We start from the raw sequence: 14,264 nt of genomic DNA on the forward strand, positions 1-14,264 counted from the left end.
AGTTGACACGATAAATTGTGTATGAATAGACCTTGGCAAGGGGCCATTTGCTTTACAGCCCTTACACTGAACTTAAAAAATATATAATGTGTTGAACACATAGGCTGATTACAGTTCATTTATTATTATTATTTTTGAGACAGAGTCTCAAGCTGTCGCTCTAGGTAGAGTGCCTTGGTATCATAGCTCACAACAACCTCAAACTCCTGGGCGTAAGTGATTCTCTTGCCTCAGCCTCCCAAGTAGCTGGGACTACAGGCGCCCACTACAATGCCCGGCTATTTTTGTTGTTGTTGTTGCAGTAGTTGTCATTGTTGTTCTAGCTGGCCTGGGCTGGGTTTGAACCTGCCAGCCTTGGTGTATGTAACTGGCGCCCTACCCACTGAGCTATGGACACCGCCCTACAGTTCATTTTAGATGCTTAGTTATTCAGTTACCTACAACTGCCAGGCACAGACAACATGCTCAAGAAATGATGAGCAAATGAATGAAGGTATGTGGGCCTAAGAGAAGTGCCCTTGCTCCTGCTGTGTGCTTTTCGTGAGGTCACTATGCCACAACTTGTGGCTTGGTATAAAGTAGTGTATCCTATAGTTTATGGTATTGGGCAAGACATTTTTGAAATTCAAAGGCCAAGGTACCTTAAGACAAAGAAATGAATGAAATTTATTTATTACACTGGAGTACTTTGTGTGTAAACACTGCTTGTTTTTATTAAGAAAGGATGGTTAATAATTTTTCAAGTGATAATTTTTATTCCTCTGTTAGTATTTTCCTCTATTTAGTATTTTCTTTTAGTATATGATTAGGTAAGAACCACAGGGAAAAGTTTATGAATCTAGAGTCCTATGTCCTTGAAAGCATCTCTCCTCTCCTCTCCTCCCCTCCCTTCCCTTTCCCCTTCCCTTCCTTTTCCTTCCTTCCCTTTCCTTCCCTTCCCACCTCACCTCACAGGGTCTTGCTATGTTTTCAGGCTGGCCTCAAACTCCTGGCCTCAAGTGATCCTCTTGTCCTCCCAAAGTGCTGGGATTGCAGGTGTGAGCCACTGTGCCCTGGCTGAAAACATGTCTTAATTTATCTAGAACCTGAAAAAAGATTTGAGCTCTTACTCTCACCTTGATTTGTTAAAGTTTCCATACTCTTTAGTTTGTGGAGTATGCAAGTGTTACTGAAACATAAGAGATTTCAAAACGAATGGGCTTCCTGTGAGAAGTCTGTCGCCTTCAGGGATGTCTCCTTCCTTGTCCCTGTGCCCCCGTGCAGGGTTTCTCATGATGACACGTGGCACTCCTCACCCCACTTCCGTTTCCATCTGTAGTCCCCGATCTTGCCTCTCTGTCCTGTACCTCGAGTGCAGAACACTTGGAGAGGCCGTTTCCATCCGTCCTGATGGGGTCTGCGTTGGGGCCCACTCAAGTTCTCGGCTGGCCCTCAGGCCCTTGATGCGGGGCTGGCCCCCTCCACCATGCTTGCATTTGAGCTGTGTTGGGCACCATGAAGGGGAGCAACCAGAGGGCAAGTTTTCCCTCTCTCCCACGAGGACACACAGGGACATGCACATTTGTGCCGTGACTGCTCTGCCTTCTAGTAATAGCTGCAGTTTCTTCTGCTCATCCCGGCCAGCTCCCGTGGAGCAGCCAGTGTGTTGAGGGAGCCCAGAAGCTGCGCCTGCTGTCCTGACAGCTGTGGTCAGAACCCAGTTTTGTCTTTCTCAGCTCTTTGGCCTTAGACAAGTAACTTGACTTCTCCACATTTCAGTTGTACAAATGGAGGTTGTACAGTAATGGAGACTTCCTAAAGGTCTGGGAAAGTTTAATGAGCCAAAGTCTGTAGAATGCTTAGCACAGCATCTGGCACCGAATCATCATTAAATCTTATCATCATTGTCAAAGTGACTTCTATGTCAAGTTTTTTCCTTTTGTTCCTGATGACAGCTCCCAGGAAGCAGTCATTGAGTTGGAAGGTTCTAGAAGTAGGGATGCCCTCCCTAGTCATTGGTTTGGGACCCTCCTTTGAGTGGGTTCCCGGTCATCTCTGGGATGCCAGGTAGGGCAGCACTGGGCAGCTGAGATACCAGAGTTGAGAGGAATTGGCATAGTTTGGAAATTTGGGTTATTAGAAAGGGTCAGGGAGGGAAAGAATGGAACAGACAGAAGGAGCCAGGCTGCTGACTGTGCAGGCAGAACCACATGTTACTGTTCTCAGCTTACACTGGGGAAGGAGAGGTGGTGGAAACCCAGGCCACTTTTTATCTTCCCTCCCCTGAGCTTTGACCCCCAAATATACCTCCTGGAGATATAATAATAGTTAATAGTGATAATAATAGACAGGGTGACAGAAGAGCAAAACACCTAAAGATCCAGAAATGGATCTTGACTTGATACTCAGCTGTGGGCTTTCACAGTCCTGTTCCTAACCCCCAGGCAACTTCTGCTGAAATGACCATCCCCTGTTTAAACATGAAACAATTCTACCCTTTATCACTTCTATTCTTCATCTGCAGAGTGCCTGGGCTTTCAAGTTAAGACTCTAGTGAGTGTCATTTGAGCAGAGGGTGTAGTGTAAGAAGCCCCCTTGCCACCCTCTTTGCATTTGGCACCACAAGGAGGTAGAGTGGGCGGGGTTTGAAAACAGTTTAATTTAGACTTTTTTCCTTTTTAAGCTCCATGGTACCTCTGCTAACAGTTAAGTGGCACATGGATTGAAATTGAAGTTATCAGGAGGACCATCCAGTTCAGAATCAGATTTGGACTTCACTCTCTGAAAGACCCTGGGGGAAGAGCCAAAGGATGTGTTACCCCATCTTTCCCTTTGCTTGTGCCCACTGGCTTAAATCACAGTGGCACTCGCTACATGTTGGTCAGAACATTTGTGTGGGTAGGGCACGGTGTCTCAGTCCTGAGATTTCTTCTTCACGTTCAGGCTGATTTTAGATTTTTACTAACATTGTATGATACTCACATTTATTTCTTCCTAAAGAAATCTTTAAGGCAAATTGAATTGGGCACACCATTCCATGATACTTATTCTAAACCTTCTGTGACTGCCCGGAGTGAGCACCAGAGTGACAGGACTATGGCCATATCCAAGGGGGACAGCAGACTCTGGCCAGCCAAATGCATAGATCAGAGGGCCCAAGGCAAGGCAGTGTCAGCGTGAGGGTTGAGATCTGGGAGTCATAGCTAGAAGTGGGCTCAAGGATAGAGTTGTAGGGAACCAGTGACAAGAGTGCCGGGTGATGGCTGAGAACAGCCTTGGAGCATCTGTAGGCCTGCTGTCCTGGCTGGTGGGCACCTAGGGGAAGGGGTGGGCTGAGGCTTAGCATTTGAAGTGGCCAGAGAATTTGTAGGCAACCCGTTTGTGTCTAGACCCTGATTATGTGGGTAGGAGGTAGGAAAGCTAGGTTGGTTTGAGTTCTGAGCCCTTTCTACAAATGACAACTGTGACATCGTGTCTTTGACAAGTAGTGCTGTTGGTTTAGAATTTATAGTCCTTGACCTCAGAATTAGTAAGTAATTCAAGGACACCATTTGTTTCAATTCGTGACTCATGGCTGTCCAGGACCACCCTCACTACTGTATGTCCTTAGCCCTATTTCTTCCAGAAATAGTGACAGACATGCACCAATTCACCCACATCCACTCACATGTTTTCTGGTGTCTATCTCCCCTTTGCAAGACCTGTACAAGTGTGATGTGGCAGGTTGTGATGAAGGGTGTGTTCTGTGACTGTGACACAGAGCCCCTAACTCACCCCGGACGTGCCCTGAACCTCTGGTGGTGTGCTCCCACCAAGTGAGCTAATTGGCCGTCAGCCTGTTCGGTGCTATGTCGTTGTATCTCTGTTTAATCATTCCTAGGAGTGGAAGGCATTGTGGGTGGAGCAGAGGCCGGCCTGCTGGCCTTGGGCACTCCCTCTGCCCCACCTTGAACAATCACCGCAGTGCAGGTAGGTTTCTCAGCAGGGCAGGTACCCAGACTCAGTTTCACTCATTCACCCAAGGATAGCCACTGCTTTGATGCTGACTCATGGTAACCAAAGTCACAATGTGGGGTGTCAGGAATAAGGGAGATAACACGATTGCCCTTTGTAGCCTGCACAGCATTATTCATAGAACTAAATATACATATGTAGATGGTGTTTTTAGAAATTCACCAAGGAAATTGCAAAAGGATCTGAGTAGCTGAGTGAGTTCTGCACCGAAAGTCTTTTCCGGACTTGAGGGACCAAGGTGTCATAATCAATGAGCTGAAGTCTATTTGATAAGAATCAGGTTAAAGAAGTTGGCTTAAGGATTAATTTTATAAATTTTGAAGACCAGGTCCCTCAGGCTGTTGCCAGAGACCTTCTGGCATGTGCTGCCCCTGCCTCTCTTTTCCTGGGCTCTTTGCAGACCCCTTCACTTCTGTTATATTTGTTATTAAATACCCTCTTTTCCTAATTTCTTTGGTATATTTGGTATATATTCAATCTTGGAATACTAAACCCAAAGAATTATGAAGACTTCCTTTAACAATATATTTAAAAGATTTAATGACACCAGTATTTTCAACTGATGGACTTTACACTAGCACAGGGGCTGTGAATCTTCAGGGTGTAGAGTAGGGATTCTGGAGCCAGACTGCCTAGGTTTGAATCCTGGTTCTGCTACTTGTTAGTTGTGTGATTTTGTGTAAAGAGCACAACCTTTCTGTGTCCCAGTTTCCTCCTTTATAAAATGGAGATAATGATAGTAACTACCTAATAAGTCTTTTTTTTTTTTTGTATGTGTTATGCATGCATATTAAATGGGTTAATACACTTAAAACCTTAGAATCATGTCTGGGTGCATACCTAAGAGCTGTGGAAATGTTAGCTGTTGTTACTAGTTACCAGTACTTTCAGAGCAATGTCCCGATCCAGTGAGGAGTATTTCCTAACCCACTTTGAGGCCGCTTATTTCTGGGCAGACATCCTGTAGGTTAGGGTATAATGTCAGGATCCTTTTCAGCCTTAGTGATGGGGTCTTGGAATCTCTTTCCTGCCCTTGTCTGTTTCACGTTTTCTCTGATTTCTCGGACGCATTGGGAGGTCTATACAAAGTGATATGAGCCCATCCCCTATGCCAAGTGATTTCAGAGAACAAGAATTAAAGGACTACCCAAAACGCCTAGATGAGGCCAATTATTTTAGCATTTTATGTGTGACAGCCAGTAGCAAAGTGGAAGCAGTTGCTTTTCCCTGCCTTTTGTTTCCCCTTACAGGTCCCTGGGTAGTAGATGCAAATGAATAGCAAGAAAACCAAAAGGTAGGCAGTGGGCAGAGTGTGTGTGTGTGTGGGGGGCACGGGGGAGGGCACAGTCGAGGAGCCTGGGTAATCCAGTGTGGATCAAGGGTTCCAAGATAATCAGAAACTGCTTGGGGTGTGATGGTGCTGTGACCTTAGCAATGAATAAGAAAGCAGCGGGCTGTGTGCCCCTAGCTGCTGGGCCTTACCTGCAGACAATTTGAAATAGCAATTCTTACCAAACAAAGACATGCAGGTGACCTGACCAGGAACGATGCCAGATAAATACAGAAGGGTGACTGGTCCAGTAAAGGAAAAATAGAGTTAAAAATAAAAAGTAAAAATAAGGACTTTCAGAACCACTTAGCAACCGCTCTGATTATTCTGGACACGGTTGTAATGTGCTGGGATGAGCATGATATATTTTAGTTCATGGGGAAGCTGTATTTCAGGCTGATGTGGAATCTGTTGCCGTAACTGTCATGCAGTCCATTAGGGCCCTGAGGAAGGGCAGCCATTAATCAGGCAGAAGATCAGCCCCGTAGCCTCACACGTGCACAGTGCTGAGGGGCTCTGCCCTGACAGCATTTAAAGAGATGCTCATGGAGGCCATAAACACGATTTGATTCCCATTATCTTCATGTTGCATATTTGTTACCATTATTCTTTGAAGACTCCAAGTTGGATATTAAAAATTTATGATATATAAATAAAGCTTTGCATGGAGTGAAAAAATAGCGGCAGCAGGTAAGTCCATGTCATCCATCAGAAATGTGTGAGCTGTCAGGGGAGACTGGAGAGGTGCGGAGAAAGCCGTCTGCTTGCCGGTTAAGGAGGATGGAGAATTAGGAGGAACTTCTCTGGGAAACAGCTTCTCTTTTAGCCTACATGCTAAATGGGAACTTACATACGTTGTGTTAAAAAAACCCAGTGAAACAGCACCACTGCAAGAATCCCCCTAGATAGTCTTTGATGAGCAGATGGAAGGGAGGGCAAGGGATCCTGATGCAGAGTTTAGTAGTGTGAATTTAGCAAATGTCTGGGTCCAGAGAGCCATGTTGCTGGGCTCCTGCAGCATCATCCAACAAAGGAGCCTATGCCAGGTGGGAGTCTGCTGTCCGGGAGAGAGCTCTCCTCCTACGCTGCATGCTCAAACCCTGTCAAGAGCTGCACAGCTCTCTGCACTCTGTTCAGGGACTTGCATGTTTGCATAGAAACAATTCATATTTTAGGGATATCTGTTGTAGAGGATTCAAGGACAAGCTGAGATATTAGAAATAGGGAACAAGATAGCTGGTTGTTTAATCTAGGAATGGACTTTTGGAGATGAGAATTCGCTAGTCAAAGACTAGAGGAGCAAAACATGTGGGGCCAAAGTTCAAACTGAGTATAAAATCAGGAGTGAGGCTAAGACTCTAGCATCTAACCCATAGAAGGGACAGGTGTGGGGCAGAAGTGCATGGCATAGTCAGTGAAGGTCTAGGTGTGAGGCAGGTGTGATCCCACAGCTCTGGTGGAGCCCTACTGAGACTCAGATATGGGGAAAACTCCTGAGGTTCAGAAGCACAGCAGCATTACGCTTACTGGGGTTAAAGCATAGGAACCCTTTCTTCCTTTTTTTTTTCCTTTGGAGATGGAGTCATGCTCTGTTGTCTGGGCTGGAGTACAGTGGCATCACCCTAGCTCACAGCAACCTCAAACTCCTGGAGTCAAGCGATCCTCCTGCCTCAGCCTCCTAAGTAGCTGGGACTACAGGTGCCTGCCACCACGCCTGGCTAATTTCTTGCTCTTGCTCAGGCAGAACCCATTCATGTATTCAGTCACTTCCTCATTCGTGGAGCCTTTCTATTACGCCAGACACTAGTTCAGGATGTGAACATTTGAAGCTGAACAGAACACAGTTTCCACACTCAAGGACCTCACTGATTCACGAAGGAGGCAGACACACTGATGGTCATAATACAATGTGGTACTCAGATGGAATGGAAATGTATACAGAACAGAGGGCGCAGAGCTCTGGTGAGGGCCAGGAGAGCGTTCGTGGATGGCTTCCTAAATGAGCCACAGTCTGGAGGAGGCACAAAGAATGCACATGCACAAGAATCGCCCAGAAGTGAGAAGAGATGGAATCTAGTTTTACCCTAAGAAAATGGGAGTAAAGGACCAGAAACCCAGTTGAAGGGAACTGGGATTCAGGCCAGAGGGTTTGGGCCACTGAGATGCAAACAACTGTGTTTGACTCCAGGGACAGCAGGGAGCTACTGCAAAGACCTCCGGGTGTCACTCCCAGCTGAACAGAGTTTCCAGGTGTCTGGTCATTGAAGACACAGAAGCAGGGCTGCTGACCTTTAGGTCAAGTTCACAAGGTTGTTCACAGCACACTGAAAAGCTGTGTGTGATGGTTGCTGTTTCTTCCTCTCTGAGCTTCCTCAAGAGAAGGTGTGTGTGCATTTGAGAAGGGGGTGGGGGGAGGGTAGGCCAGAAATGGGATGTCATAAAATGAAATTCCAAGAGTTTTCACAAGTAGTTCCCCGTGCTTTTCCCTTGAATTTTGAAAAGAAATTCTATTAAATCAGTTCTATAAAAATCAGTTATAAAATATAAAATTGATGTTCCCTTTTTTCTCTCTGACTCTTCATCTATAAAATCAGTCCCACAACTTTGAGATGCACTATTTTTGATGTTCCCTAGTCTTGTCATGACACCACATGTGTGAGCTGCCGTGTGCTACGTCTGCAGCGGTGCTGGGAGGCTGAGTCTGGAAGCTCCGCAGTGCTCTCTCCACCTCCAATTCTGGGCGGTCTTTTCTTGTTTTCAAAAGAAGTCCTGAAATCACAATGACAGGTGTAAACTCCCATTCATCACAGGGGCGGCATGAACTCTGAAGCCTAATTATCTTTCCACTTAAATGGCAACAGCATTAACCTTCACATTGAGTCAGTCAGAAACATCACACTTCTCTGGGGTAGGCAGGAGCTGGTTCTAGAACGTTCTACCTTTTCTAAAGGCATTCTCCAGAGAAGAAAGAACCCTGATTTTGATCAAATATGCACGTGGTACCAAGACTTTGGCCCAAGAGAAGTGACTTACTTGAAGGAGAACTAAAGTTTGCTGTATTGTAAGAATCAAAAGAGGTGAATTAGTGATGATTTGCAGGGAAAGAGGTAAAAGAGAAGGTTTGTTCAAGCCAGAAGTTTCTGAAGTAGAGAGGCCATTAGTCTAAATTTCTCACATGACTTGAAAAGGGATACGTGACTGTCAGCCAAATGGGGAAATCCTCTTTCAGTTTAATTGTGAAAGATTTTTATTTTTGTTCCTCGTGTGGAAAAAAGTGAAGCTTTCTTAGAATAATAGGTCAAAAATCCACCTTTAGTCTGACAGTCAATCACATTTGGAGCAAAACCCAAAAAAGAAAAAATAGTCTCCCATTTGCTTTTCCCTGTAGCTGGCATAAATATCTGGCATGTTAGTCAGAATAAAGCTGTTGAGAATAAGACACAAGGAGTGAGTCAGTCATGAAGCGTCTTGACGTGCCTTCTCCTGTCAGAACTTGTCACTCCAGAGCAAAGGCAGACATGAATACAGTTCTTCTGGCCCTGGTGGATCCCCCGCGCTGGCGGTGGGGTGTCCACTCTGAGACAGGCAGTTAGAGTGTGCATTGTCTGTAATGGATTTAAGAAAAATAAAATCAGCTAAAAGTCAGTCTACCTTGTGGTATTACCAAGAGATGGTGATTCTGAACAATTTCTGTGACACACACTCCTCCTCATAGAGGTGGTCAGGTGGTCAGCTTCCTCTGTCCACTTGCCTTGTTAAGCTGTTATCTGGAACCCCAAATGGGGAAGATGTGGAATATGGCATTGGCTTCTATATGCAAGAGGTTGTAAAATATTCTAAAATGATTCTCTATGTAGGGTAAGGAAGGTCCTGTGGATTTTGCCACTAAGTTGCTGTGAACGATAAAGCTCATTCTTATAGAGCACTTACTGGGCACCAGGCAGGGGCTGGAGCGGAAGGCACAATGGTGGGAGACTAGACACCCTTAGGAAGCTGGTGGCTGGTGGGAGAGATGTAAATCACACCAGTGAAGCAAGGCTGCAATGGTGTGAAGCCCAGGAGAGGACACAGCGGAGTTATTTGCCTTGGTTAGAGAAGTTCAGGAAGGCCTTTAATAATCTTCCAAGATTATTTGTCATACAGGAGACTAAGAAACAGACAAATAATGAGAATGTTTGCCCACAAGCAGCAATTTGTGTGATCTCTTGAATCTTTAGGATAAAACCCACTGGAGGGGCCACATTCTATAGGTTGAGTAGCCCTTACCTAAAATGCTTGTAAGGACCAGAGATGTTTTGCATTTTGGAATATTCGTATTATAGGTATTTACCAGTTGAACATCCCAAATCTGAAAATTCAAAATCCAAAATACTCCGATGAACATTTCCCCCAATGAGCATTTCCTTGGATCATCATGTTAGTGCTCAAAAAGTTTGTATTTTGAGGCACTTTGGATTGTAGAGTTTGGGATTTGGAATGCTCAGTCCTGACATTACACATGGTCACTCCAGGGGCCTGAGACCTGCTTAGAGGACATTCTGCTGGCTGTGGCAAGGACCTCTTAGAGACCTGTAGGTTCCCTCCTAAGAGTGGGGGTTCTTAGCCCTGGTTGTACAATCACCTGAGAGCTTTCTAAAAAAACTAACACTAAAACTAAAACAAAAAGAAAGATGGAGACTTTACCTCTTTCATGTTTACATGGATGGAGCTGGAACATATTCTTCTTAGCAAAGTATCTCAGGAACGGAAGAAAAAGTATCCAATGTATTCAGCCCTACTATGAAGCTAAATTATAGCCTTCACATGAAGACTATAACCCAACTATAGCACAAGACTATGGGGAAAGGGCCAAGGAAGGGGAAGGGAGGGGGGAGGTTTTGGTGGAGGGAGGGTAATGGGTGGGGCCACATCTATGGTGCATCTTAGAATGGGTACAGGCGATTGCACTAATGTACACAGCTATGATTTAACAATAAAAAAAAAAATAAAACTAAAACAAAAAAGCCATAGGGTATCTTTGAACCAATTAAATCAGAATCTTGGAAAGGTACGTGTATGTGCATGGGGTTGGGGGTGGGGGTGAGTCTGGCACCAGTATGTTATAAACCTACCCCAGATGAATCTAACATGCAGCCATGGTAGAGAATTACTGCCTTTGATGGATGCATTTAATTCTACATCGTCTCATAATAGTAATTTGAAGCTGCACATTAAATACTTCGGAATGCAGAGAGGATTGCTCTGGTGAGGGGTGTGTGAGTGCTTATGGGTGGACACACGTACACACGGGAGTGACAGTCTGGGGGCTCTTTGCTCTTTGTATCCTTTGCATTTTTGTGGCATGTGGTGGAAATGCAGCAAGTGGCTGGAATTTCTTGGGCTCTGGAGTCAGGTTGGGTGTCAAAGGGCAGGCCATTCCCAGGGAATTGGGAGTTTGATGTGAGGTGAACATAAGGGTTCAATAACGAAGCACATTTCTGGCTTTCTCTCTCCACTTCCTAGTTTCCCCAGTCCCCCTCTCTTTTCTCTTCCACTGCTGCTTTATTTAACCCCATCAATTATGAGGTTTTATATGAAATCTACGGCTTCTTTGAGGAAGCACATTTAAACCTTAGATAATGGGATTGTTTTTGTCCTTGAAGCACATAAAAAAACACTGTGTGCACCTTACATGTAAGTGGAATGAATGTATTTTTGCCACTAATGTTGAAAATATCCCTAGGCATCTGGTGTGTATGAATGTGTATACATAGTATATGCATAATAAACATATTCCACCTTATGAATATTTATACACAAGATACATATATATTGAATATAGACATACATATGTAAATAGTAGCCCTTGCAAACTATATGCAAAGTGGCTTTCCAAGCATATGCATCATAGTGCCTCAGGAATATAAGAAAACTACTACCAACGTTAGCATATTTTGAGGTGGCATTTTCTACAGAGCTGTTTATGGTAGGGTCTAGTTACTATCCGTGTATGGGATTTTTCCATCTCTTAAATGTTTGTTAAAAGTAAGGCCATGGGCATGGCGGAGTGAGAAAATGACAGAGACGTGGTCCCTGTCTTTAAGAGACCTTTACCTCATGGAATGGCTTAACACTTTTAATGAAGAATCTAATATTGTCACCACCCACTGGCATCTTACTGCTCTCTTGTGACTGACTTTTATTATATGCTTCACTGCTACCATTACCAGTTGGTATTTAAAATGGGTCCCATTTGGGGGCTGGGTGTGGTGGCTCACGCCTATAATCCTAGCACTCTGGGACACCAAGGCTGGTGGATTGCTTGAGCTCAGGATTTGGAGATCAGCCTGAACAAGAGCAAGACCCTGTCTCTACTACAAATAGAAAAACTGGACAGGCTTTGTGGCGAGAGCCTGTAGTCCCAGATATTTGAGAGGTTGAGGCAAAGGGATGGCTTGAGCCCAAGAGTTTGAGGTTGCTGTGAGCTGTGATGGCACGGCACTCTGCCCAGGGCATAGAGTGAGACTGTCTCAAAAAATAAAAATAAAATGAGTCCCATTTGAGCTGTATTTGCTTAAACCCTGATGTCACTGCAGAGTGAAACATCACTGGTCCCAGTGCCGTGATAGCCACTGGATGTGAGCAACACACTTTCTAGCCAATTCTATAACTGCATTTTTATTTTAATCTTAGTGGGGGTGGGGATGGGGCGGGGAAGGCACAATGAAAAGGCACCAAACCCCAGAGATGTTCATAAATCTCAAAAATGAAACGAAAACAGAGCAATTTCTTTTCCCCACAAACTTTTTGTAATCCAAATATTATTGACCATGACACTCCACTTCCAAGTTCCATCTTACTTCCCTCCCTGGGATAAGTAGCAGAAGCCTTTATTAGACACAAACAATGCATTCTAAACTGTACACGCTGTGGATCCCTTTATAAAATGACAATCCCCAGTATGGCCTGGGAGCTGTGAGTGACACCCGTCAGGGCACATTTCGGTCCTTTAAAGGAGAAACAATACATAAGCATTGTCATCGCGATGCCACAGAATATGCTCATTGTTTTCTCCCCCTCAATTCATACATCACAACAGGTAGTTCTCAGCTGTTCCCTTGGTGCCAGACATACATTTTATCTAAAGAGACAGCAGACAGAACTACCTGCTGCTTCCTGTGTGGCTCTCCCTGTGTTTCTCTCCTTTTTCCTACTTCACTGGGGCTTTTTAAAATCAGCTGGCAGGGAGCCAGGAGCTCATCATTTTAATGCAGTGTAAAATGGAATATGCATAATTATATGCAAGCCATATGTGAGGGAGACAGCTCAGCTGTGAATTTCAGGAGGCCAGGAAAGAGAGAGCAGTTAGGACTAAGATGAGATGAGAGCAGAGCGGAGTGCAAGTGTCACCCAAATGAATGGTTTAATGAGTGTGCTGCAGACACGCCCCCTTTCACCTACCTCTCCCTCTCTCCCACTCCACACCACAAACTGATGGAGATTAGGGAGAGAGGACGGTATGCAAGCAGTGTTGCTAATGAGTTCTGTTAATGTCACCATTTAAACTTCAGCTTTCTTAATTAACAGTGTAGATCAAAATAACCAGTAACTTTTAATGCAGCTTCTTGATTAAATCTATATTTTTACTATGTGTGATTGGAAAATCATTGTTCTTGCTAGATCATCACTCCTTTTAGATCTTTATTTAAAAACGGAGGGGAATCAGTTTATCTCTGATAGTATTACAATGCAAAATATAACTATGCAAATTGCTTATGGCCTTGCTATTAGAATTTTTTAAGTGGATTATCTAGAGATTGCTTAAGCATGCCAGAAAGTTTAAACATGTATGTATGTCATATAATCCTAACTGTGCAATGAACATGTGCCCTATAGAAGACTAAAGTGGTGATAATTTCCAACAAAAGTATTTGATTTTGGTTTGCTTCGTATTGTTTTAACTATGACACCACAATGAATTTGCATGTTCAAACTAAACAACGTAAAGAAAAATAAATCCCAGATTTTGATATCTAAAAGGTGTACTGCGTATTTAAACAAAACTTCTTGATAATGTTGTTATTTCTGGATTCCCGTTTGTTTAATGATCTGAGCTGTTATGCTTTTAGCTTTTTCTTCTTCCATTATTTGTAAGTCCCTAAATAGGCCATTATATTTCCCTTCAGGCTAGAGATGAAGATGGACATGCTGAAAATTTTCCCCAGCAGCACTATGCTAAGGAAACTCCAAGGCTTGCCTTCAAGAATAACTGCGAACTACTTGTAAGAATAACATACTTACAACAAGTCTAGAATGTTACTTTAGCACAGTGAAAACAGTTTTTGAAAGGCTTTGTTCATTATTACATAATTTATGAAATATTATAATTTTTCTGTATAGAGTTCTAAATGCTAATTCTGATATCACTGAATATTCATTATAAGATCTCAAATTGTTTGCAAATCTTTTATATCTGATTATAGAGCTTGAATGGCCCTGTTTTTATTAGCTTGTTTTGTATGGTAGTTTATAAGCAGCCACTTGGAGAATGGCTAGTAACGTTAAAAATATAAAGACAGTGGATATGTGTAGCTTGGAAGAAAACCCAGCCCTACCCTCACCCCTCTTCCTATGTCCTAATTGTACACTATTTTAGGAGACAACACTGTAGTATTTTGTTCTGCTAGGAAAGATAGCAGAGTTGACACGCAGTACTCCCTTTAGAATTCAAGCATTCTTCTCTCTGTTGCCAAACTCACCCGTCTCTCCTCTGTAGAAGGAGTCAAAGCAGTGACAGGATGGAGGGATGTTTGTGAGTCGTGAGAGAGAGGATATCAGCTGTGACAGAAACTCTGTTCCAACCCAGGGTTAATTTGCTGTTCATTTTAGCATTTGCAGTGAGACAAGATGAAAAGCAAGCAGGAATGCCTATTATATTTCTATTAAATGAATCTGTTGGGAC

At 43.8% G+C, this 14,264-nt stretch overlaps 1 protein-coding gene across 2 annotated transcripts in view; it reads left to right on the forward strand.

Annotated features, from left to right (window-relative positions):
- Positions 1-14,264, forward strand: part of SOBP (sine oculis binding protein homolog) — a 149,249-nt gene that overhangs the window by 84,424 nt on the left and 50,561 nt on the right. The window contains exon 5 of one of the 2 annotated variants that reach the window (XM_053590482.1): positions 13,489-13,584. The exons of the other annotated variant lie outside the window; for it this stretch is intronic. Coding sequence (XP_053446457.1) covers positions 13,489-13,584 — 96 coding nt within the window. The remainder of the gene's footprint in view (positions 1-13,488; positions 13,585-14,264) is intronic. 2 annotated transcript variants of the gene reach the window in all.

This window comes from Nycticebus coucang, chromosome 5, assembly GCF_027406575.1.
Source record: "Nycticebus coucang isolate mNycCou1 chromosome 5, mNycCou1.pri, whole genome shotgun sequence".
In the NCBI taxonomy this organism is placed as follows: Eukaryota; Metazoa; Chordata; class Mammalia; order Primates; family Lorisidae; genus Nycticebus; species Nycticebus coucang.